This window comes from Dipodomys merriami, unplaced genomic scaffold (assembly GCF_024711535.1).
Source record: "Dipodomys merriami isolate MVZ:Mamm:240054 unplaced genomic scaffold, mDipMer1.0.p SCAF_70, whole genome shotgun sequence".
NCBI classification, from domain to species: Eukaryota; Metazoa; Chordata; class Mammalia; order Rodentia; family Heteromyidae; genus Dipodomys; species Dipodomys merriami.
Window position 1 is genome coordinate 4,961,603 of NW_027206291.1, and position 23,597 is coordinate 4,985,199.

Below are 23,597 nucleotides of genomic sequence, written 5' to 3' on the forward strand. Positions count from 1 at the left end.
GTTTTTTTTTTTTTTTGCTCAAGGCTAGCACTCTTATCATTTGAACTACAACTCCATTTCCCACCTTTCTGGTTATTAATTGGAGCTAAGAATCTCATGGATGTTCCAGTTTGAATTGGCTTTGAATCAGGATCCTCAGATCTCAGCCTTCTGAATATCTAGGTTTGCAGGTATAAGCCATTGGTACCTGGCTATGATTCTGGTTTTGTTTTTTTTTTTTTTTTTCCCCTTCAGCTGCTGAGCACAGTCCAGCTGTGGCATATCACCTCTGTATGTTTCTGTACATTTAGGTGTGTGTGGAGGGAGGGGCGGGGCGGAGGGGGGGGAGGGATAGGGGGTGGTGTACGAGTCCTTACAGCTGTTGGCCAGAACCCTGTCTGCCATGTCATAGAGAAGAGCCACCACTAGGTGGTAGCCTAGTGCTGTCGGTCACCACCACCCCCTTACTTTGTCTCAGGAACCAGACTGGGAAGTAGTCCTGCTGGGCTGTACCTTCCAAGCTCCTTGCCTTCACACACCAGTGGGCTGAGACCAATGCCTATCCCTAACCTGTGGGTCCTCAGGCGGTGTTTACCTCAGCCCCATGACCCTCCTTCCTGGGGCCCTGCCAGCTACTGGGGCACAGGAGAATGTCCATCTCTCAGGCCAGGCTGTTCCTCCCTCTCTCCCTTGTCCTCATTTCTCTTGTCTATTTAACTGCCTGACCCACCTTGAGTCTCCTCTTCCTTTCTGGTGGTCTGCCCTCCCTGCCTAGTCTCTGCTACCATCCCAGGAAGTCCTCAATGATTGTACCTCAACCCTTCCCTTGGGAGAATGGGGTTCTGTTTAGGAAGATGGCTCCCAGGATTGAGGCAAGAGCCCCTATGGAGCTTGGCCCAACAGTAGAGATGCGGGTGGATACTCCCTATGCTCTGCTCTGGGGTTACTTGCCATCTATGTGGCCCTGTGGGTCTGGCTTTGAACACTGTCCCCTGTTTGTTTCCATCTGCCTTCTTCACTCTATCCATCTCTTGTCTCTACATCAAACCCAGGGGGACAGGCGCAAAGACACAATCCTGCCCCCCCTCACCCTGTGATCTGCACCCCCTTTCCTGCAGTTCTCAGCCACTTCTGCAGCTTCAAAAGGCACATTAATTACTCTAATGAGGTCAGGAGAGACCCTCTTGCTGCCATCCGGAGCTGGGAACATGCCACCCCTCAGCCCAGCCGCTTCCTGCCCCACCCCCTCTGCAAAGAGGGCTTGCTTCTCATCCTGCACCTGTCAGGCCCATCCCCATGCAAGCGCCCCCCCCCCCCCCAGCATTAGCCTGGAGTAATTGGCCACCCCCGCCAAGGTTAATGCACTATTAGCTGGGAGCTGGGGGCCGCTTTTAGCCGGGAGAGGAGTCTGTCAGCATGAGATGAAAGGCCCTGGGCCTGTGTGCTTGAGTGTGAATGCCCCGGGAGGCGGCTCCCAGTGCTTCCTGCACCTCATGCAAATGCACATGCAGGCACAGAACACAACCATGTAGACAGGATCTGCACCACAGACAGTCACACACCAGAAGGATGCCAGCTCACCCAATTCACAATCACACCTGCTCAGACAGGTGTCACCTGAACAGATCCTAAGTCACTTAGGCCTTCCTTAAGAACCTCTTGCCCCTGTATTTGCCCAAAGCGTCCGCTGGACATAAGCTCAATTCCTTACAGCTGAGCTCTAGCTGGGGTCCTAAGCCTGGATTCTAGTCCTGGGTGACTCACCGCACAGCCTCAGCTTCTCTATCTGTGCCATGGAGGCAGGATGACGCTGATAGCACTTTCCTAGAGACAAAGGGTTGGGTCATCTACTGTCTGACTGCAGGGACTTCACAGACATAGCCCTACCTGCATTTTGGTCTCCTAGGAGACAGCTGATGATGGGGCTGTGCTCCTTGCTGGAGTCATTGGGTCATTGTCCTTCATCTCTTGTCCTCTCTAGGGGCTCAACTGGGCCTCCATCTCACCCCATGGGGGCCCCAAGTTACCCCTGCTGCCACAGCTGTCAGTGTCTGCTCTTGGCACTGGTGATTCCCCACATATATAGCCCCACATGGCTTTAAGAAACACTATCATAGGAGCCACACAGCTTGATTACATGAATCAAAATTCCTGGCCCCAGCAGTTCAGAGTGGTGTGTGGGTCCTGCATAGAACAGCATCACCATGTAATGTACCTTGGCCTTAGCTAGGAAGGTATGGACATGCTGGCTGAAGGGCCAGTCGAGGCCTCAGAAGGATGAGCCTGTGATCAAAGGCCTGGAGACTGGGGTGGGGGTGGGGAGGGTGGCCGGGGTGGGGGGGAGGGGGCAATGTCAAAAAGGAGAAGAGAGCTGGGTGCCTGTGACTTACACTTGTTATCCTAGCTTCTCAGGAGGCTGAGATCTGGAGGATTGTGGTTCAAGGCCAGCCCAGGCAGAGAAGTCTGTGAGAGTCTAGCTCTAAAGTAACCAGCAAAAAGTCAGATTGCAGGCATATCTCATGTGGTAGAGGACCAGCTGAGGAAGGCAATCAAGTGCAGTGTCAAGTTCAAGATCCCAGTTCTGCCAAAGAGGAAGAAAGGAAAGGAAAAGAAGAGGGAGGAAGGTAGGGAGAGCCTTACATGAAGATTAACAAGAGAGAAGGAAGAGGTTGGAGGTGTGGCTCAGATGGTAGAATGCCAGCTAATTATCATAAGTGTCAGATCCCAACGCCTGGTCTTGAGCCAAAAAAGAGGAGAAGGAGGAGGAGGAAGAGGAAGGGAAGAAGGTGAGATGGGAGATGCCTGGGGAAGAAAATGGGCCATAGGAGGGAGGATGGTTGGTAGAGAGTGGGGTGGGGTGGTAGAAAGGTCAGGCAGGAGGAGGAGGAAGGGGGAGGTGAGATGGGAGGAGAAGGTAGGAAAGCAGCAGCGGTATGCACCTGTTGGGCCTGTTGTTGCTGGTGGTCCGGTTCAGGAATCCTAGGGTCCTCTACCAGATGTTGGAGTAGAACTTCATTTCCTCGCAGGAAGGATCTACCACTTTATTTTCTGCAGTCTTGAGATTCTGTCTAGCTCACAGATGGGGGCAGTTTAGCTGGACACTGACCCAGCCACCCCGTTACCACTTCCCAGGTTGAGTAGCCAGAAAGACTAGGGCTCCCATAGACATCACTTGGACCTGCCAGCACTCTGTAACCACTCTGCCCTGCCTGGCCACCCTGAATCCTTGGGGGCCCAGAGCCTCCTGACCTATCCGTACCCACCCTCTTCTCAGCCCATCCTGCCTGGTTACCCCAGGATTTCTGAATCCACTAGAGCAGACATTGGATTTGGTCTAATTTATTCTGTAATGAGAAATTTCTCCCTGCATATTTTTAGCCTCCTCTCCAGCTTTATGGCCTTTGAAGACAGAGGGGCTGCCAGACCTGATCTCAACCCCTGCAGCCTTGCCCTGTGGGCTGAGGCAGTGAGTGGGTGTTGCTGGGTGGCCCTGCTGGCAGGGGCTAGGGGCCAGGCTGGGCCTGGGCTAGGGAAGACCCTCCTGCGTGTGGGGTGGATTCTTGACCTCAGGGTACAGACCCAGGCAGAAGACAGACTCTGGGAGAACAGGAATGGATCCTATCAACAGCCTGTCCTAGATCTAGTCCTGGGGCTAACAATTGTCTCTGGTGAGCCCTGGCCCTGCCTGACCCTTGTCCCCAAAATAAGCTTGACCTCTGACCTTTGACTGCAAAAGAAGCCTAATCTAGAATGACCTCCCCTCATCCCAGCTGCCTGTGGCTGGCTGAGCCTCCAGGCTGGGACAGCCCCCTGCCCCCAGAGGGCCAGGGCTTTGGGGCCTCCACCGTGCTGGACTGCAGCTTGTCAGGGCCAGGTCTGGAGCCACAAGCATTGCCCTCCCCTCCCTTCCTGGTCCTCAAGAGCGGCCAGCGGGTGCGGGGAGGTTGAATGGGGGACAGCTGCCTTTGTTCCTGTCCCTGCTCGGGCTCTGACCTTGAGAGAGAGACAAGAACAGAAGGAAAGCGGAGCTTCTGCTCAAATCCGCTCGGTGGCAGGCAGCGGCAGATCTCGCCTTGGTGGCCCCTGCATGCAAATGAGCTGGCCCGCTGGGTCTTTTGAGGTGGTCCCATCCCTGAGTGCCCTTGGGGCTGGTCCTGCCAGGTCAAGGCTTGCAGGTTCTGAAAGCAAAGATCACCATCCATCCACCCCTCCCCAACCCAGGGGTCCCATGCAGCAGGAAGGGCTCCTGGGCCCAGGCAGGGGTGAGGACTTTGAACACACACCTTTGCAGGCAGAATGCTCTACACTTGCAGCCACAGGTTCTTCAGGTCCAGCAGGCACCTCTGCTCCCAGAAATCTAAAGCAGACACCCCCCCCCCAAGACAGTTTCTTAGGAACCAGTATTCTGGAGCCAAAGCCTCCCTGCAAGTGGTCAGTCTGTCTGAAGGTCCTTCCCTGGTATGTCAGTGGTCAAATCAAGGGACAAGACCTACAGTCCAGAAAACGTAGGCCAGCCCAGCTGAGAGCCCTGGAGAAGAGAAGACAGAGGATTTCATCTTGGTGGGGTGATAGAACACCTCCAGGTTTGAGCATGGTTGTTTTATATTTAGAGTGTGTGGTGTGTGGTGTGTGGTGTGTGTGTGTGTGTCCATACTAGGATTTGAACTCAGAGCTTCATGCCCTCACTAGGCTCTTTCTGCTCAAGCCTGACATTTTCCCATTGAGCCACACCTCTGCTTTCAGCTTTTCACTGGTTAATAGGGAGGGAAAAATTCTCATGAGCTGGGTGCTTGTGGCTCATGCCTGTAATCCCAGCTACTCAGGAGGCTAAAATCTGAGGATTGCAATTCAAAGCCAGCCCAGGCAGGAAAGTCCATGAGACTCTTATCTCTAATAAACGACCAGAAAACCAGAGGTAGTGTTGTGGCTTAAGTGGTAGAGTGCTAGCCTTGAGCTGAAGAGCTCAGGGACAGAGCTCAGGCTGAGTTCAAGCCCAGAGTTCAAGCCCCACGACTGACAAAAAAAAAAGTCTCCTGCCTAGGTTGACTTTGAACCTTGTTTTTCAGATCTCAGCCTTCTACATGGTTTAGGATTACAGACTTGAGCATGGGTTTTAATGCTGGGTGATATGGCATTCAAGGAATAGAGAGGGAGCTCTGTGGACAAATGACACAGGCCCACACATACCTCAGAGACCCATCCCTGCCTTGCTCAGCTCATATCAGTTTGCCAACCTCTGAGCTCTGTCCCTGCAAAGATGACCTTCCCCAGTGTCCAATAGCTCTTGACTCCTGGGCTGAGGTTCCCATACCCTACACTAGGCCCAACTAGGGAAACAAATCCAGAGAGGTGGGATATGGTGTGGACACCACAGGCATTTTCTAGTCAGCACTTGGTAGCAGACTCTCCACAGTACAAGGTCTGGCCAGAGAGCCTGTGGCATGAAAAAAAGAGCAAGACTAGAGAACAGGTCATTCTTTTTTTTTTTTTTTCTTTTTATTAGTCATGGGGACTTGAACTCAGGGCCTGAGCTTAGAGCCTGAGTTTTTTGCTCAAGGCTAGTGCTCTTAGTACCACTTCTGGTTTTCTGGTGGTTTACTGGAGATGAGTCTCAAGGACTTTCCTGCCCGGGCTGGCTTTGAATGGTGATCCTTAGATTACAGCCTTCTGAATAGCTAGGATTACAAGTGTGAGCCACCAGGCCCAACTAAGGATAGGTCATTCTGTGATGCACCAAGTTGGGCCCTCTACCAGGGCCTTCCTTCCCTTCCCTTCTCCCCCCCCCCTCCTTTTCATTCTTTCTTTTGTGTCAGTACTGGGACTTGAACTGGATGCTGTTCCTAGCTTTTTCATTCAAGGCAAGCCTTTTGGTGTTTAATTGGAGATAAGAGTCTCTCAGACTTTCCTGACCAGGCTGGCTTCGAAGCTCAGTCCTCAGATCTCAGCCTCTAGAGTAGCTAGGATTACAGATCTGTTTTTTCCTATCCTCCCTAGCCAGCAGCTTCAAGGTTGAATTGTTTGTTTGCTGTTGACCTTGGATCTCCCTCTGGACACTTTTGGATCCATTCTGAACTTGCTCAGACTCAATCTATAGGGCCACCTGCTGTGTGCCTGACACCTTCAGAGCTCTGGTGGGCACTGCTGGATTATCCAGAGTCGAAATTGGCTCCAGATTCCAGAAGGGAAAAGTGACTTTTGGGATGTAGGGCATGAAGGTGCAGACTTCAGAGGAAGCTGTGGACTTGGGTCAAACCACGCCAAAGCTCTCCTCTGAACCCGGGGGAGGGCTCAGAGCCGATCCGGGCTGATTGAAGATTCTGTGGTCCGTCGTGTTCCAAGGGGGCGAGTCCTTTGATCTCTGCCTCTGCGGGAGGGGGGGGGGTCCTGCAGAAGGCCTGGGTCGCTTTCCCCAAGACACTCAAGAGGCCCGGCCAAGCTAAGGAACCGCACTTCTTCCCGCCACTTCTCCGCAGATCAGGGCGGCGGGGGCTGGACCCTAGGGGGAGGCTGAGTCTGCGCGGGTCTTGGCCAGGGTGGGGCGCGGCTGAGACTAGAACCCCACCCCACCCAGCCCCGCACGGCTGGGCGCGGCAGGAGGGGGCGCCCGCGACCCTCCCGGAGCTCGGGTGGGACAAAGGCCGGAGCTGGCCCCTCCTCAGAGCCGGGGGGAGTCGGTGAGCGGCCCGGTCCGCCGCGCCCGGGGGCCGGGGGGCGGGGGGGGGGGTGCCGGCGCCGCCGCCTGCGTTCTCGGCGCCCGAGGTCTCTCGCTCGCTGCTGGCCCGCGCGCGCGCGGAGGCGGAGCGGCGGGGATCTCCAAGCGCGCCGCGCGCTCCGCCCGCCCGCTCGGCGGCAGCGGCGGCGGCGGCGGCGGCGGAGGAGGAGGCGGAGACGCGGGCAGGCGGCGGCCGGAGAGCGCGGCGGCCGGACCGGGGCCATGGCGCCCGCGCAGCGCCCGCTGCTGCCGCTGCTGCTGCTGCTGCTGCCGCTGCGCGCGCGCGCCGAGGACGCCGCCCGCGCCAACGCCGACCGCTACGCCGTGTACTGGAACCGCAGCAACCCCAGGTGAGCGCCGCGCAGCGCCGGGGACCCCCGGGGGGCCCCCCGCCGCCGCCGCCGCCGCCGGCCTCCCCAGGCCCCAGCCCAGGCGCCCCCGGCGCGCTACCGCCGGGGGGTGGGCGCCCCCGGGGGTCCCCGGGGAGGGGCCGTGTCGGCTCCCCGGACTTTGGAGGACTTGCGCGCCCCGTGCATTCTCTCCGGGGCGCCCCACTCGCGTGCAGACTCGCGCCCCACATCCCCCAGGGTGCCCACGGGCTCCAGGAGAGTTTTTATTTTGGGGGGTGGTGGTGGGAAACCACTCTGCACCCTGAGAAGTCGGGCAGCCCTTGAGTTCCTTGTCTGGACTCGGAGGATTCCCTGATCTCTTGTGCTCTTTCTTCCGGGACCTATCAGGGCTTGAGGAGTTGTTGGGGGATCCCTGGAGATCTTTGCACTTAGGGGTCCGAAGGTGGCGGGGGTGGGGGTGGGAGGGGGAGGACTGTGACTCTAAGGACCCAGGGTCTGTGCGTGTGTCCTGCCGGAGGTCCCTACATAAACTTGGGGGAAGTTGGACCGTACCTCCCTACCTCACTTTGACTCCAGGGGCGTCTGGGTCAGGGCATTTTAGCGGCAGAGACACTGAGGCACCAAAGGGCAGTCTGGGAGGTCCAAGTGAGTAATGTTCTCTTCCATCGTCTTGGAGCTGGTGGAGAAACTGAGGTGCGGAGGGATGACGGGCTGGCTCAAGGTCACGGCCAGGGCAGCAGAGCTGGGGCGGGACCCAGGTGGCCTGGTGCCCAGCCTGCCACGCCCGGTGGAGGGGGACCTGCGGGCTTGCTGCACAGTCTGCGTATGTCGGACCCTTCCAGGCACCGAATACAATTGGGAGGATGGCAGAATTCCTGTTAGACTAACAGGAAAAGTTTTCTGGCCACTGACCACATCATGGACATCGCAGAACCCTCTGGGTCATTCCAGGGTCTCAGAAGCTAGAGTGGACTGAGGATCTTATGGGAGATGGGGTTCTGGGGTTTCTGGGGCTCCGAGTCCAGTGTCATCACTCAAGGTTCTGGGCTGCCCATAGCTGACCAAGCTACACATTGGACCAAGCTTGCTGGCGTCTCTGCTCCCAGATGCTCTGTCACCGGTCACTCTGTGTTCCAGCTGCTTCCCACACCAGCCAGCTGAGTTGCCCTCCTAAGTGGCTGTCACCTCTAGTCCTCAGCTGTGGTTTGCTACCCTGATCCCCAGGTAGAAAGTTGCTTTAAGGGTCTTCTTTTAGGTAGGTTCGGGGATGATGGTGGCCAGTGTCCCAACTTGGGGTTGGGGAATATCCTCAGACCCCTCCCCCCCACGGATGCAAGGCTGTGGGGTTGGGCCCCCAGGACTGAGGGCAGGGACCCGGGGTGGCCAGGCCACCACAGAGCTGGTCCCACACTGCCTGCTATGTTGGTCACATGTGGATTTGATTACGGCTCTTCCCTGTCCCTGGCCACGGCCGCCGTGAGGGGAACCCTGCACACAGCTTTTTCCCGGCCCAAGTTTTTGGTTTCAGCTCCGGAATCTTCGTCCCAGGCTGGCCTGTCCTTTGTTCTGGCAAAACACTTGAAGAGCCTGGGATGGGGAAGAAAGGAGGTCCCAGCCTTCCGCTGTCACCGCCTGCTAGAGGGTCACAGGACAGTGGGCTGTAGCCTGGCCCTCCCCGCTAGGGAAAGATGGTGACAAACCCCCACCCCATCCCTAGTGCCCGGCATGGGCTGGAGACTGGGATGCCTCCTGCTGCTGTGACATGACCGTGTCGTCAGAGGGGACAGCCAGGTGGTGTGCGAAGCTGACCCTACCACCCCACAGCAAGAGCCTTCCTCGGTCTTCCTGTGCTCAACTCCTTCTCCTACCTCGACTCTCCAGGTCACTGGGCTGTGCCCAAAAGCCTGCAATGGGGCTCAGGACCCGGCTGTGTCCAGAATAAGAACTTGTCATTGACATTGGGGACGGGGTGGGGGGTGGGGGGCTCTACAGAAGCAGATGTGGGAGAGCTGGGAGGGGCAGCTAGACCAAAACCTGTACTTAGATAAAAGGGGACTACAAGGCCCCAACAGGAAGAGGGGTCCCCGGGGAGCCAGGGATGGGAACATCATCCCGAAAAGAAGGGACAGGATCTGTGCCGAGGCTTGGGGTTTAAGGTAGGCTCAGTGGCCGGGGACAAGGACGGGGCTGGAGCAGACATTCATGGATGGTGACATCTGACGGAGATCACAGGAAAGAGACAAGGACCTGGAGTCTGAGCGTGGGGCATGGTGAGCAGGGGCAGTGGTGAAGGTGGATTGGGCATGTTCTGGGGGGGACCGACAGCCGTATGGCAGCCCAAAGGAGTGGCACGTTCACTTCCATGGGGACCGTGGTCTAGGCAGGGCTGCAGCGTGGCTAGCCACTCCTTCTGCCCGGCTGGCCGGTACCTGCACTGAGGTAATAAGTATATGGCTGTTGCCCAAATTATGTTCTCCCTGCTGGGAAGTGCGGCCGTGGATGGCGTGGACAAGAGAAAGCCCTGCACCCATTTGCTCAGATGCCTTAGGTGGGGTCCTGTCAGCTGGCTCAGCTACCCGTCCTGGACCCTCACTGAGCAGACCTGGCTGGCTGGCTGGGCACCCTGGGCTGGCCCCTGGGCCGGTCCTCAGCTGCACTGGCGCCGGCTAGGGATATCCCTAGCCCTGGCCAGCTTGGGTTTGCATGGCGGCTTACATGCGTCCATGAATGGGAAGATGTATCTGGGGGGGGGGTGTCTCACTGAGCTAGGTGGCTGCGTGTAGCTGCGTGTTATTGTCCGTAATACGCAGAGACCCTGGGGGTACATGTTCATGTGGGCACACACATGATTGTTGCAGGCAGCCCCATGAGCCTGCCTACACATGGCAGCCTTGGCTGTAGTGTGTTTCACGCATGTCTGCGTGGCTGTGCATGGAATAGGCTGCGTGTCTGCATGTATGCTGCACCCACATTTGCATGAGGGTATCTAAACCAAAAGCCTGCCGTGTGGAGCCACACACAGGGCTGTGTGTGTGTGTGTGCCTTGCATGTGTGAGGCTATGTGTGCGTGAATCTGTATGTAATATCTGTGTGTGCACATGTTGGAGCGTGGGACACGTGTGTGCACATGTGTGTACCGTATGTCTGTTGGCATAGGAGGATACCAGTATGGGGTCCACTCTGGCTGCCCAAGGCCTGTGGTGTGGGCACAGCATCACCAGGATGGTCCACAGTGGTGACCTGGCTGTGGGGCACAGGGAAGAGCAGACGGGCCATTGAGACCCAAAGCAGGCATCACAGAGGATGGCTCAGGTTGTGACCCAGATGAGCCCAGTGGACGTGGTCAGAGGCTTTTGGTGTGGGCAGCAGGAGCGTTCTCTGAATATGAGGTGGGGGGAGGCAGTTTGGTCCCTGAGGGAGGTGGGTTGGAATCCTGGGGTCCTGGTGGCTCTGCAGGCCGCTCCTCTGGGGAACTGGCTTCGAAGGGGACAATGCAGTGTTTTGCCGCATGAGGGTTTTTGTTGTTGTTGTTTTTTGTTTTTTGTTTTTATTTTTGTGTGAGAGATCACACCCTCAGGCTTAAGGGGTTCAGAAAGTGGTAGCCCGGAAAATTCAAGGCGAGATGGTGAGGGCTGCAAGCTGGGGGAAATCTAGGGCTTTTACGATCTGGGAGACTGAGCAAGACACAGGCGATGGCATAGCCGGGGATGAGTCAGACCAAGCCATGATCCAAGGATTTCAGGGGGAAACTGAGGCAGCTCTTGCGGTCAAAAGAGGAGGTGTTAGCCAGCCAGCATGTCCCCGTTTGGAACCAGGTTCCAAATTCACAGTGACCACACCATCCAGGCACCAGACTGGCTGGCTTTGTGTCTCTGTCTCTCCCAGCGGCTTTCGCTCTCCCTTTCTCTGGTTTCCTGGCTGATGTGGGCACCGCATCCTGGCTCCCCAGCCTCCTTTACCCACACAGTGGACCCTAGCAGCCTCGGCTTGCACAGAAAGCCAGTGGGCTTGGTGCTGGGATCCGTTGGCCCTTCCAAGAGATGTCAGACTGGAGCTTCTGGTCTCTCTCAGGGGTTGAGGATTGGGCAGGGGGCACTGGTCATTCTGGCCTCTTTCCGCCCAGTGCTCATCCCCTGGTGGGCCTGCAGGGGACCTCTCGGGTCTTGGCAGGGAGGTCTGGGAATGGAATGGCAGGTATACAGCAGGACCTGGGTGACAGTTTCCAGTGGGGCTGGGAGCTTCCTTCTGGCATTCCACTCCTCCATCCTATTCTGACAGTGGCCCCCTTTCCTGGAAATGGAGCCATCAGACAGTGTCCAATGTTGCTGTTCTTGTTTTAATTAATTAATTAATTAATTAATTTTTGTGCCAGTACTAGGGCTTGAACTCAGGGGCCTGGGCACTGCCCCTTAGCTTTTTCATTCAAGGCTAGCAATTTGCTACTTGAGCCACAATACCACTTCCGGCTTTTTGCTTGATAACGACATAAGAGTCTCGTGGGCTTTTGCTGCTCGGGCTGACTTGGAATCACCATCCTCAGATCTCAGCGTCCTGAGTAGCTAGGATGAAGGATGAACCACTGGCTCCCAACTCAATGTCGCTGTTTTGCAGGGATGTTTTCTCTGTGAATGCAGGGAGAAGAATGTTCTCATGTGTCTCGTAGCTGGTAGGGCCATGCTGGGGAAAGGGACAGAGCCATATCCCAGGCTTGCCCCTACCACCATGCAGACACTGTTCTAGACATACGGCTTAAAGGCCGGCACGGGCCAGCCGACCAGCCTGGGGGATTTTTGATTTAACCTCAAGCAGACGTTTGAACTCTGTGGGCAGCCGTGCTGATGGGGATTCGGCCCCTCTCCTGAGCCTGTGTCCTATCAGCGTGGGGGACTTCAGTCTATGTGCCCACTGTTTCCTGGTCTCCTTGAGTGATTGCTCCATGTCCCCCAACCCACCTATCCTGGGGCCTGTGCCCCCATTTCAAGGACAAAGCAGCTGTGAGAGACAGTGGGTCATGCAGGGCCACCAGAAACACTGGCTGTTGGGGCGGGGGCGGGGGCGGGGGGGGCGGGGTCCTTGCACTGGCCAAGGAGGGTCAAGGACAAGCTGGTTTCATGAGAGAGGAAACCGAGGACAGCGTACCTTCTTGGCCTGCCCCTTGGCCACCCCTGTCTCTGAGCCTGCCGCTGGCATTTTGTTCTCACCCAGTCGATTTCTCTCTTTTTTCTTTCTTTTCTTTTCTCCTTTTTTTTTTTTTTTTCTCATGATGCTAGGGATGAACCTGGAGCTCAGCTCATGCTAGGCAAGCACTCACTATTGAGCTACCGCCCTGCCTCCTCCAATTTTTTGGCACTGATGCCCTTGCCTCAGTTTACCTTTCTTTACCTTTTTTTGTTTTTTTTAACTATTATCCTCTTTACTCGGCCTCGTCTTGGACTCTCTGGAGGTTTTCATTACCGTTGGCATCCTGGCCAGACCAAGACGGAGGATTTGTCTTCAGCTCCTTAAAACTTGGGGTTGGGTATGTCCCAACGTGGCATCGGGACCCTACTCTTGGGCCCACACGGATCCTTTACAGTGTCTCACCCCACCCAGGGATGAACACACAGCAGTCCATACACGACTTGCTGGGTGCCGCGGGGGATCGGAGTGCACCACCCACCAGCGGGGGACCCTGGTCACCGGCCCCAGCAGTGTGTGGTGCCTCAGTTCCCAATCTGGGAAGGTGGCCCCGTTCACCCCCATTCCAGTTTTGGGCGAGACTCCTAATTAGTTGCTTTGCTATTAGTGTTTAATGACTTCACAGGCAGAGATTGAAGTTCATTAGCTGCGGGCCGGGTGGTACCCAGGAGGAGGCAGGGGTAAGGTTGGGGTGGCCTGAGGAGGGTGAGGTACAGAGCCCCAGGGACTCTGGAAGGGAGGGTGCTGTCCCAGTATGGACACTGACCCTGGACCAGTGGCAGAACAGGTATGAGGAGCTTGTAGGGAAGGCCCTGTTGGAAACAAGAGATCTCAAATCAGTCATTAACCCCTTAGTGAGAATCTCCACTAGCATTTGCATATCCAGGTTGATTGAGCCCGACAAAGCTTTCTTTTGCTCACACCAGGATGGGTTTTGGGGTGGAGAACCCCTCTCTGTGTCCTTCTATGTAGGCGCCACCCTGAGCAGGGGTAAGGCGCCTGCCCGCCCCTGGCTCAGCTGCCAACTTGGAACCGGGAATGCCAACACAGCAAGGCCGTCGCTATTTTAGAGTCAGGAAGGGGGAAAAAAAAAAAGGCCAGCTCAGGCGGCCAGCACGGTGTGGGGAGAGGGCTTCCCCAAGGACCAACCTGCCTGGGGTGCTACCTGCAACTCCTAACTCTTCAAAACATTGGCCTTAAGCCGGGCGCCGGTGGCTCACACCTGTAATCCTAGCTACTCAGGAGGCTGAGAGCTGAGGATCGCGGTTCAAAGCCAGCCAGGGCAGGAAAGTCCGTAAGACTCTTGTCTCCAATAAACCACTCAGAAAACTGGAAGTGGTACAGTGGTTCAAGTGCTACAATGCTCACCTTGAGCTGAAGAACTGAGGGACAGCGCCCAGGCCCAGAGTTTAAGCCTCCTGACCAACAAAATGAAAGCAAAAAAAAAATGGCCTTTTAACTCAACAAGCAAGTATTTTTTTGGGAGGGGGAGGGTCCGGTCGTGGGGCCTGAACGCTGTCCCTCAGGTCTTCAGCTCAGGGCTAGCACTCTACCACTTGAGCCACAGCGCCACTTCCAGCTTTTTGCTTATGTGGTGCTGAGGAATTGAACCCAGGGCCTCATGCATGCAAGGCAAGTGATCTACCACTGAGCCACCTTCCCAGCTCAACAAGCAAGTATTGAGCGCTGTTATATCAGAGGGGTGGGCAGGTGTGAGGGTGTAGAAATGTCTATTGGGAAGCCTGGCATGGATGGCTCAAGTCTGTAATCTTTGCTACTCAGGAGGTTGAGATCTGAGGATCACAGTTTGAAGACAACCTGGGCAGGAAAGTCCATGAGACTCTTATCTCCAATAACCAGCAGAAGTCTACAAGTGGAGGAGGGTTCAAATGGTAGAGTACCAGCCTTGAGGAAAAAAGCTCAGGGACTGAGCCCAGGCTTTGTTTAAGCCCCAGTACCAACACAGACACACACACACACAGACACACACACACACAAATTGTCATGTTGGGGAATGGAGAAGTTTTGTAGACCATGGAAGCAGAATGTGCCAGGGCCCTTGGGTAGGGGAACCAAGGCTGATTGAGCTGGAAGGAACTAAGTTGTGGGAGACAAGTCCCTGAGAATGGGACATTGGCTACATGGGCCAGTGAGGACCTTGGATTGTGTTTTGAGCATTGAGGAGAAATGATGGAAGGTTTTGAGCCAGCTGGACACAATCTGGAAATCCACTTTGTTTGTAATTTGTGTGTGTATAGTCCGTCATGGGGTTTGAACTCAGGGCCTGGATGCTGGCCGTGTGTGTGTGTGTGTGTGTGTGTGTGTGTGTGTGTGTGTGTGTGTGTGTGTGTGTGTGTGTGTGTGAACTTGAAATAAGAGTCTCATAGCCTTTCCTACTGGAACTGGCTTTGAACTGTGATCTTCAGATCTTGGCCTCCTGAGTAGCTAGGATGACAGGTATGAGCTGGTGCCCTGCAACTTGTATGAATTTTGCGAGCTCAGGAGCCTGGCGGGCCCTTGCTGCCCTAGAAAGACCTTGTAGAGCCCCTCTAAATCGTCAGGGCAGACTCTGCCTCCAAATGGGAAAGAAAGAACGTTCTGGTGTCAGACACAGACATCATAGGAACACAGGTGGGATGGGAGGGACACTGGCCTTGACTTCAAGATCTATTTCTAGAGGGCCCTTCACAACCAGGTTCTCTTTGGGTGAGTGTTGATCTTTATGGGAATGAGTTAAACTGAGGGTCAAAGGGAATATTTGAATCCCACGCTGCTAGAGAGCAATGAGACTTTTCATTCTTACAGAAACCTCAGGAAGTGGCGCTGTAGCTGAAATGGTAGAACACTAGCCTTGAGCACAAAGAAGCTCAGGGACAGTGCCCAGACCGTGAGTTCAAGTCCCAGGACCTGCAAAATAAAAAGAGCAAAAATGCTGAAGAATCATATGTGATCAATTTTACAGTTACGTATGTAACTGTAACTCCTCTGTATATCACCTTGATAATAAAATTAAAACAACAACAACAAACCCTCAGGATAGGTACCAGTAGTTCATGCTGTAATGGCATCTACTCAGGAAGCTGAGATCTGAGGATCGCAGTTTAAAGCCAACCCAGGAGAAAAGTCTGTGAGACTCTTATCTCCCATTAACTACCAAAAAGCTGGAAGTGGAGCTGTGGCTCAAGTGGTAGAACACAGCCTTGACCAGTGCCCAGGCCCTGAGTTTAAGTCTCAGTATCGACAAAAAAAGAAAACCTCAGTAACTCTGGTGAGGTCTGGAGGACACCCTAGCCCAAATGAGGTGAAATCTCAGCCTGTCCTTTTATATTGATTGATTGATTATGAGATACTCAGGGTCTGGGCACTGTCCCTTTGCTTTTCTGCTCGAGGCTAGCACCCTATTACTTTTGAGCTACAACTCCACTTCCAGCCTTTTGGTCTCCTGGACTTTCCTGACTGGGCTGGCTTTGAATTGTGCTCCTAAGATCTCAGCCTCTGGAGTAGCTAGGATTACAGGCGTGAGCCACCGGCTCCCAGATAAGCTTGTCCTCTTAGGACCTGCACCTAACCTCAGATATATCTCAGGCCTTTCCACAGTCCCCTGCAGAGTAAGGAAACAGGCTCTGAAGAGCTGAGCTTTAGTCCAGCACTATGAGGCTCTCGGCGCCCCAGACTCTACCAGTTACAGGCTACTAGCACACCAGCATGCTGTCCAGGAAGGGCTGGGGTCAGAGTGTCATCCTCCACCCCCTACCAGCCCTGGCTAGGCCTCAGTTTCCCATCTGTGCAGGGAGGAGGCCAAGCAGAGTGGCTGGCAGGTCTTTTATGTGCTAATGAGGTTCTACAGGGCGTCCCTTGGCCCCCTGGCCAGCCAGCGGTTACATGACAGGGCTCGGGGGACAGCCAGGAGATCTGAGAGCTCTGCCGCTGTAGCCGGAGGCAGGGATGGAAGGGGAGCCTCCATGCAGTGCAGCCCCCAGCTGACCTCCGTCCTCCAAGATGAGTGTGGGTCAGGGCCGCTGAGGGAGGACGGGGCTCCCGGGCTGCGGGAAGGTTGGGCAAGCAACCTCCAGGGTAGAAGCTGGAGGCTGGGCAGGTGTGGGCGGGGGACAGTTGGTATCCAGGATGAAGCTTCCAAATCCAGGGGCTTGAAAGCGAAGGACAGCTTGGGGTCTCAGGGTTGGAGAGATGTTCAGAGAGGGTGAGAGACACGCCGGGGTCACAATACAGAAAGGGCACTGGAGTCTATCCACATTCAAAAGGTGTGTATGTGCGTGTGTGTGTGTGTGTGTGCATGCGTGCTTGTCCGTGCACGCATGCATGTGAGAACACGCATACACTTGTCCTAATATTGGGGCTTGAACTCAGGGCCTGGGTGTTTTTCCCTGAGCTTTTTTCATTCAAGGCTGGCGCTCTACCACTTGACTCACAGCTCCACTTCCAACTTTTTGGTGGTCAGTTGGCGATAGGGTCATGGACCTTCCTACCTGAGCTGGTTTTGAACGTCCATCCTCACGTCCCAGCATCCTGTGTGGTTAGGATTACAGGTGTGAGCCCCAGCGCTTGTCTCATTCAGGGCACTGAGCTGGACAAGGGTGGGGCCTGGAAGGGAGTGGATGGAAGGGGCCGGGAAAACGGGCTGGCGTTGGAGACACTGAGCCCTAGAGCTGGCTGGAAAGGAAGTGATACCAGGCTCCATGGACACCGACCTGGAGCCGCCCATGAGTACCTGAGGGCTCCCCGATTCTGTTCTCTGTGTCCACTGACCAGCCGCCTGTCCCCTGGCAGGTTCCACATGGGCGTGGCGGGCGACGGCGGAGGCTACACGGTGGAGGTGAGCATCAACGACTATCTAGATATCTACTGCCCACACTATGGGGCCCCTCTGCCACCAGCGGAGCGCATGGAGCACTACGTGCTGTACATGGTCAACGGCGAGGGTCACGCATCCTGCGACCATCGGCAGCGTGGCTTCAAGCGCTGGGAGTGCAACCGGCCCGCAGCGCCCGGCGGGCCACTCAAGTTCTCCGAGAAGTTCCAGCTCTTCACGCCCTTCTCCCTGGGTTTTGAGTTCCGTCCTGGCCACGAGTACTACTACATTTGTGAGTAATCAGAACCATTGTGACCACCCAGGGTCCTCAGACGGTGCAGGCCACTGGCACGTGGGGGAGACTGAGGCTCAGGGTGGGTCTGAGGCTTAACCTCCTCACGGAGTCCCAGGAACCGCATCCTCAGCCACCTTAAATCAGAAACCAGAGACATCCACTCCACCCTCTCCCAGTGCTGAGGGGAGAAACTGGGGCAAACAGAGCCCAGTGGTAGAGGGGAGTCCCCGTTCCAGCCCAGATAAGCAGAGGTCTCCTGGTCCCTGTCAACCCCATCTCTCCAAGAGCCCTCAAGGAGGGAGAGTTTCTTGGCGGTTGGTCAGTGGAGTCCCTCGGTGACCTAGGCTGTGGAAAGGCCAGCCCATCCCTGAGATGCACTGGGAACCTCCCTTTTCATGAGGCTAATGGCAGTAGTTGGGTCCAGCGGTATCTCTGCTTGTACTCCAGCAGACAGGAACTCCAGGGGAGTCCCCACACTTCTGCTCGGAATGAGGGTGAAGAGCTGAGACCAGGGGGTCTGTTACTCAGCATCTAGGGGGCGTGTGGGGGTCTAGCATGAAATAAGGTGTGGCGAGGAGGGGTTCTGACCTCCAGGGCCTGCAGAGGATCTAGGGACTTTGCCACCCTGGCTACGGCTGTGTCAAATTAGACTTCACAAGGCCCCATGTTTCCTTTCTCTGTTCTAGTTGGGTTTTGTTTTTCCCTCCCTCCCTTCCTTCTTCCCTCCCTCCCTCCCTTCCTTATTGATTGATTGATTGATTGATTGCCAGTCCTGGGGCTTGAACTCAGGGCCTGGACACTGTTCCTGAACTCCATTTGCTCAAAGCTAGCACTCTACCTCTTGAGCCACAGAGCCACTTCTAGCTTTTTCTGTGTATGTGGTACTGAGGAATTGAACCCAGGGCTTCATGTGTGCTAGGCAAGCACTCTACCTACCAGTAAGACACATTCCCAGACCTCCTTTTCACTTTTTTTTTTTTTTTGGTCGGCTGTGGGGCTTGAACTCTGGGCTTGGGCGCTGTCCTTGCGCTCTTCAACTCAAGGTGAGCACTCTACAGCTTGAGCTACAGCGCCACTTCTGGTTTTCTAGTGGTTTATTAGAGATAAGAGTTTCACGGAAAAAAAAAAAAAAAAGAGTTTCACGGATTTTCCTGCCTGGGCTGGCTTTGAACCGTGATCCTCAGATCTCAGCCTCCTGAGTAGCTAGGATTACAGGTGTGAGCCACCAGCACCTGGCTCCTTTTCTCTTTTAATTCAGAGAAGAAGCGAGTGGGGGGAGGGGGGCAGAAGGTGTTTAAATTAAGTCTCATAATATAAGAAAAAAATTACATTTTTCTTTCCAAGACCGGGAGTTTCATAAAGATAATTATTGTAATTATTCCTCCTATCTCTGTGACGAATGCTACTTTTATTATGTGGTTTTTTTATCTTTGTGTCCTGACATATTGGGGGGGGGCAGGTGAGCATGGTGGCCAGGCCGTGGTGGGGGTGGGGTGGGGGTCCCAGCTCTATCACATAGATTTGGAGACCATACCTGTCAGTCACCCGCCAGGGTCAGGGATTTCTTCTCCATCTCCTGATTTCATAGCTGACACTAAGGACACCCTGGCCCCTCCCAGGCAACAGCCAGCGGCCAAGGAGCAAAGAGCAATATGAGGGGCATGACATTCTTCGTCTTAGCCTGAGGCCTTGGCTGACATCTGCCTCCTGTGCTTTGCTGCCATGAGTCACTGGCTCTTATCACTGCAGATGGAAAAATGACTCCCAATCTGGGACACAGTTCCTTGGTGGAGTATTTGCCTAGCGTGCATTGGGCCCTAGGTTTCCTCACCAGCCCCTCAATTAACTCAAAAGGAACCAGGTGAGGTATAATCCTGGCTACTCAGGAAGCTGAGATCTAAGGATCGCAGTTCAAGGCCATCCTGAGCAGGAAAGTCCTTGAGATTCTTTTTTTTTTTTTGGTAGGTGGAGGGGCTTGAACTCTGGGCTTGGGCGCTGTCCCTCAGCTCTTCAGCTCAAAGCGAGCACTCTACCGCTTGAGCCACAGCACCACTTTTGGTTTTCTAATGGTTTATTGGAGGTAAGAGTCTCACAGACCTTCCTGCCCGGACTGGCTTTGAACCGTGATCCTCAGATCTCAACCTCCTGAGTAGCTAGGATTACGGGCGTGAGCGACCAGCGCCTGGCTAGTCCTTGAGATTCTTTTTTTTTTTTTTTTTTTGGTCCAATTGTGGGGCCTGAACTCTGGGCCTGGGCACTGTCCCTCAGCTCTTCAGCTTCAAGGCTAGCGCTCTACCACTGGAGCCACAGCGCCACTTCCGGCTTTTTTCATTTTGCTTATGTGGTGCTGAGGAATCGAACCCAGGGCCTCAGGCATGCAAGGCAAGCGCTCTACCACTGAGCCATCTTCCCAGCCCTCCTTGAGATTCTTATATCCAATTAACCACTGAAAAGCTGGATGTCAATCTGTGGCTCAAGTACTAGGACACTAGCCTTGAGCAAAAAAGCTCAGGTCCTGAGTTCAAGCCCCAGGACCTACACCACACACACATACACACGCCAAAAAAAAAAAAAAAAAGAGAGAGCCGGGCACCAGTGTCTCATGCCTGCAATCCTAGCTACTCAGGAAGCTGAGATCTGAGGATCACAGTTCAAAGCCAGCCCAGGCAAGAAAGTCCATGAGACTCTTATCTCCAATAAAAACCATTAGAAAACCAGAAGTGGTGCTGTGGCTTAAGTGGTAGAGCGCTCACCTTGAGCTGAAGAGCGCAGGGACAGTGCCCAAGCCCAGAGTTCAAGCCCCACGACTGACCAAAAAAAAGGAAGAAACCAAGGGGTAACAAGTTTGACAAGAAATGTACTTATTACTTTACTTATGTAACTATAACCCCTCTGTACATCACCTTGACAATAGAAATAATAATAATAAAAAAAGCAAGATAGTGAGATCTTGTCCTTGGTCCCTTACCCTTAAAAAAAAAAAAAAGAAAAGAAAAAAGGAATCATCTGCAGAGCACAGTTATGTAGCATTTCAGCCCATTTCAGTACCATTTCAGAAGTGGGATTCGTTCATGCCCTCAGAGAACAAGAATTAGAAGTGGGTCATGCCGGGCACTAGTGGTTCCTGTATAATTCTAACTACTCAGGAGGCTGAGAGCTGAGGATCACAGTTTGAAGCCAGTGCAGGAAAGGCCATGAGACTCTTATCTCCAATGAACCACCAGAAAACCAGAAGTGGAGCTGTGGCTTAAGTGGTAGAGCGCTCCCCTTGAGCTGAAGAGCTGAAGGACAGTGCCCAGGCCCAGAGTTCAAGCCCCACAACCAACCAACAAAACAAAAAACTGAACTGGTCACAATCGTTTGGCTATACTCCTTTTTTTTTTGGCTGATCAATTGAAAACAAATATATCAACACTCTGTGTGTGTGTGTGTGTGTGTGTGTGTGTGTGTGTGTGTGTGTGTGTGTGTGTGTGTGTGTGTGCGCGTGTGCGTGTGCGTGTGCGCACGCCTGTCTTGAAGTGAGCCACCAGCACCCAGCTATATTCAATGCTTAAATCTCAACTTCTGAGGAGGAGCGGGATGAGGACACAGACAATGTAGGCTCATCAGGGACAGTGTGCAGTTTCAGCTGGGAAACAGAAGGTATTGTGTCTGGGGCTTTGATGGTCAGGATTGGGCCACCAGTACTGGGGGAAAGGGTAATAGAGCCTTAGTTGATCTCAGTCACCAAGAGTCCCTTGTCCCTTTTCTTCCAGCTGCCACACCTCCCAACGCCGTGGACCGGCCCTGCCTGCGGTTGAAGGTTTACGTACGGCCGACTAGTAAGTGCTGGTGGGGAGGTCGGGTGGGGGGATAGCAAGCAGGACCCAGATTTCCCCCAGTGTCCTCAACTGATGGCAGTAGTCTAAAGAGCTTGTAGTCAGGTAGGTCCCAGAACACTATCAGCCAGAACTGCAGCTGGCCCCACCCTGAGCCTCAGTTTCTATTTTCTCTGTGTGTGCGCACACATGCATGCATGTGCACGGGTTTGTGTGTGTGTGTGCGCACGCGCGTGCACTCGCTTGCTCATACGTTTCGGTACTGGGCTTGAACTGAGGGCTTTGCATTCTCACTTAGCTTTTTCACTCAAGGCTTGATGCTCTACCACTTGAGCTATACCTCTACTTCTAGCTTTTTGGTGGTTAATTGGAGATAGAAACCTCACTGCCTTTCCTGCCCAGGCTGACTTTAAACCATGATCCTCAGATTTCACCCTCTTGATTAGCTAGGATTCTATGTGGGAGCTACCTGTGCCTGGCTTCAGTTTCCCGAAAGCTGCGGTCCTTTCCCAGCTTCATAGCTTCTGCAGTGAAGGCTGAGGTCTCCAGCCAGGCCCAGGCTGATCTGACGGGTTTGTCTCTGTGTCTCCTGCAGATGAGACCCTGTATGAGGCCCCCGAACCCATCTTCACCAGTAACAATTCCTGCAGTGGCCTGGGCAGCTGCCACCTCTTCCTTAGCACCGTCCCTGTGCTCTGGACCCTCCTGGGCTCCTAGTCCTGGCCCTGAAGGATGCTGGCCCCACCAGGACCCACTTACACCTGCGACCTCAGCCCTGCCCATGACCACAGCCGCCTCCGAGACCAAATAGACGCTGCTTCTCCCTGGTGGTGCTGCCCACTGGAGGGGCAGCCAGGACCCCCCGACACCCAACGGGGACTGGGATGGCCCCAGGCCTGGCCACCTTCCTCCAGAGGGGCTGCTGAGGAACCCCGGCCCTTCTTGGCAATTGTTCTTTTGTGTGTTTTCATGGTTGGATAAGAAAGACTTTGTGTTTTTTAACTTAATTTATTCCCCACTGTTGCCGGTGACTTTGGGAAACAGAATTAATGAGGGTAAGGGGACACTGGACCGGCCTGCTCCTGTGCTCCACAATGCTGGCCGACCCTCAGGCACCCTGGGACAAGCAAGCCTGAGCCAGAAGAAGGCAGCAGTGTGAACGCCCTAGTCGTGGTCTAGGGGACATCAGGCCTCCATCTCAGCACCCTCCCCCCCATTCTTGGGGGGATTATTTTCCAGCCATGGTTGAGCCACAGCTGTCCCCTCCAACTCTCAGAACCACTTTGGCTAGCCTGTGCAAACAAGCCCCCTTCTCCCCGTCCCCCACACCTGGGCCCTCCATCCCGCACTACCATCTCATTTCTAGGGCTGGAAAGACGTTATATTTCTGTAAATAGAACCAGCAAGTATATACTGTGATTTATTTTTAATGTATTCCTGAGGATGGACTGGAAATCTTGGTTTGTTTGTTCTTTTTTTTTTTTTTTTTTCAACCTTTTGTCAGGGGGGAGTCTTATATTTTGGTGGGGGGAGGTGGGGGAACTTTTTAGAATAGCCAACACTTCGCAATAAGCTCGTTTCGTCTGTTCAAGACTCCTCCCCACCCCCTTCGACTCTGTCGACTCTGTGACCTAATAATGTTTCTATAGGGAAAAATAGAGAAAAGAAAAAAAAAAAGAAAAGAAAAGAAGATAGAACAAAAAGGAGGGGGTCTACAACCAAAAAGAGAACTCCTCCTCAAAGATGATTTAATGAAGGAAACAACACATTTCTACAGATTTCATATTTCTACCCGTCTTTCCTGACTCTGTGTTTTATATATATTATATATAAATATATATTGTGTACAGCCGCCAGGAGACGGCTCAAGCCCATCCATGCAAAGGGACAGGACGGGGGCTTTTGTAGGGCCTGTGGGGTGGGGGGCGGGGCCTGCCCTTCCCATCACAAGCAACTTTGGATTCTGTATTTTTTTATAATAAAATGCATAAACTTCAAAGGTGTGTTTTGGGATTATGGTTGGGGGGAGGCATCCGTTTTAATTGTGGGAGCACTGGGATTTGGTGATGGGTCTTTACTGGTCCAGGGAGCCAGGAAGTATCTAGGCCATAGGACCCACCACCATGAGCCAAAAGAAACCTGCAGTCACTGTGGTGTCTTTGAGACCTGGCCCTGGCATTTCGGGGTGCCATGCTCTTATCTATCCTTGGATATGGTCGCTGAGAACTACCACCTGCCTTCTGGGGACTTAGGGTTTGTGCCCAGCCAACTCTGGGTATAGCAGGAACTTAGAAATATCCATCAAGGGGCTGGGAAGGTGGCTCAGTGGTAGAGTGCTTGCCTTGCACGCCTGAGGCCCTGGGTTTGATTCCTCAGCACCACATAAGCAAAAAGAAAAAAGCCAGAGTGGCGCTGTGGCTCAAGTGGTAGAGCGCTAGCCTTGAGCTACAGAGCT

General features: G+C 54.2%; 1 protein-coding gene across 1 annotated transcript; it reads left to right on the forward strand.

Annotated features, from left to right (window-relative positions):
• Nucleotides 1-6,913: 6,913 nt before the first annotated feature.
• Nucleotides 6,914-23,035, forward strand: Efna2 (ephrin A2). Its single transcript, XM_070008541.1, has 4 exons — nt 6,914-7,041; nt 17,008-17,321; nt 21,080-21,145; nt 21,738-23,035. The coding sequence occupies exons 1-4, from the start codon at nt 6,914-6,916 to the stop codon at nt 21,857-21,859; spliced, it is 630 nt and encodes a 209-aa protein (XP_069864642.1). The 3' UTR covers nt 21,860-23,035.
• Nucleotides 23,036-23,597: the final 562 nt, after the last annotated feature.

Coding starts and splice junctions, on each gene's coding strand:
- Efna2 (XM_070008541.1), top strand. CDS start 6,914: ATGGCGCCCGCGCAGCGCCCGCTGCTGCCGCTGCTGCTGCTGCTGCTG. Junction 7,042..17,007: donor TGGAACCGCAGCAACCCCAG/GTGAGCGCCGCG, acceptor GTCCCCTGGCAG/GTTCCACATGGGCGTGGCGG. Junction 17,322..21,079: donor CCACGAGTACTACTACATTT/GTGAGTAATCAG, acceptor CTTTTCTTCCAG/CTGCCACACCTCCCAACGCC.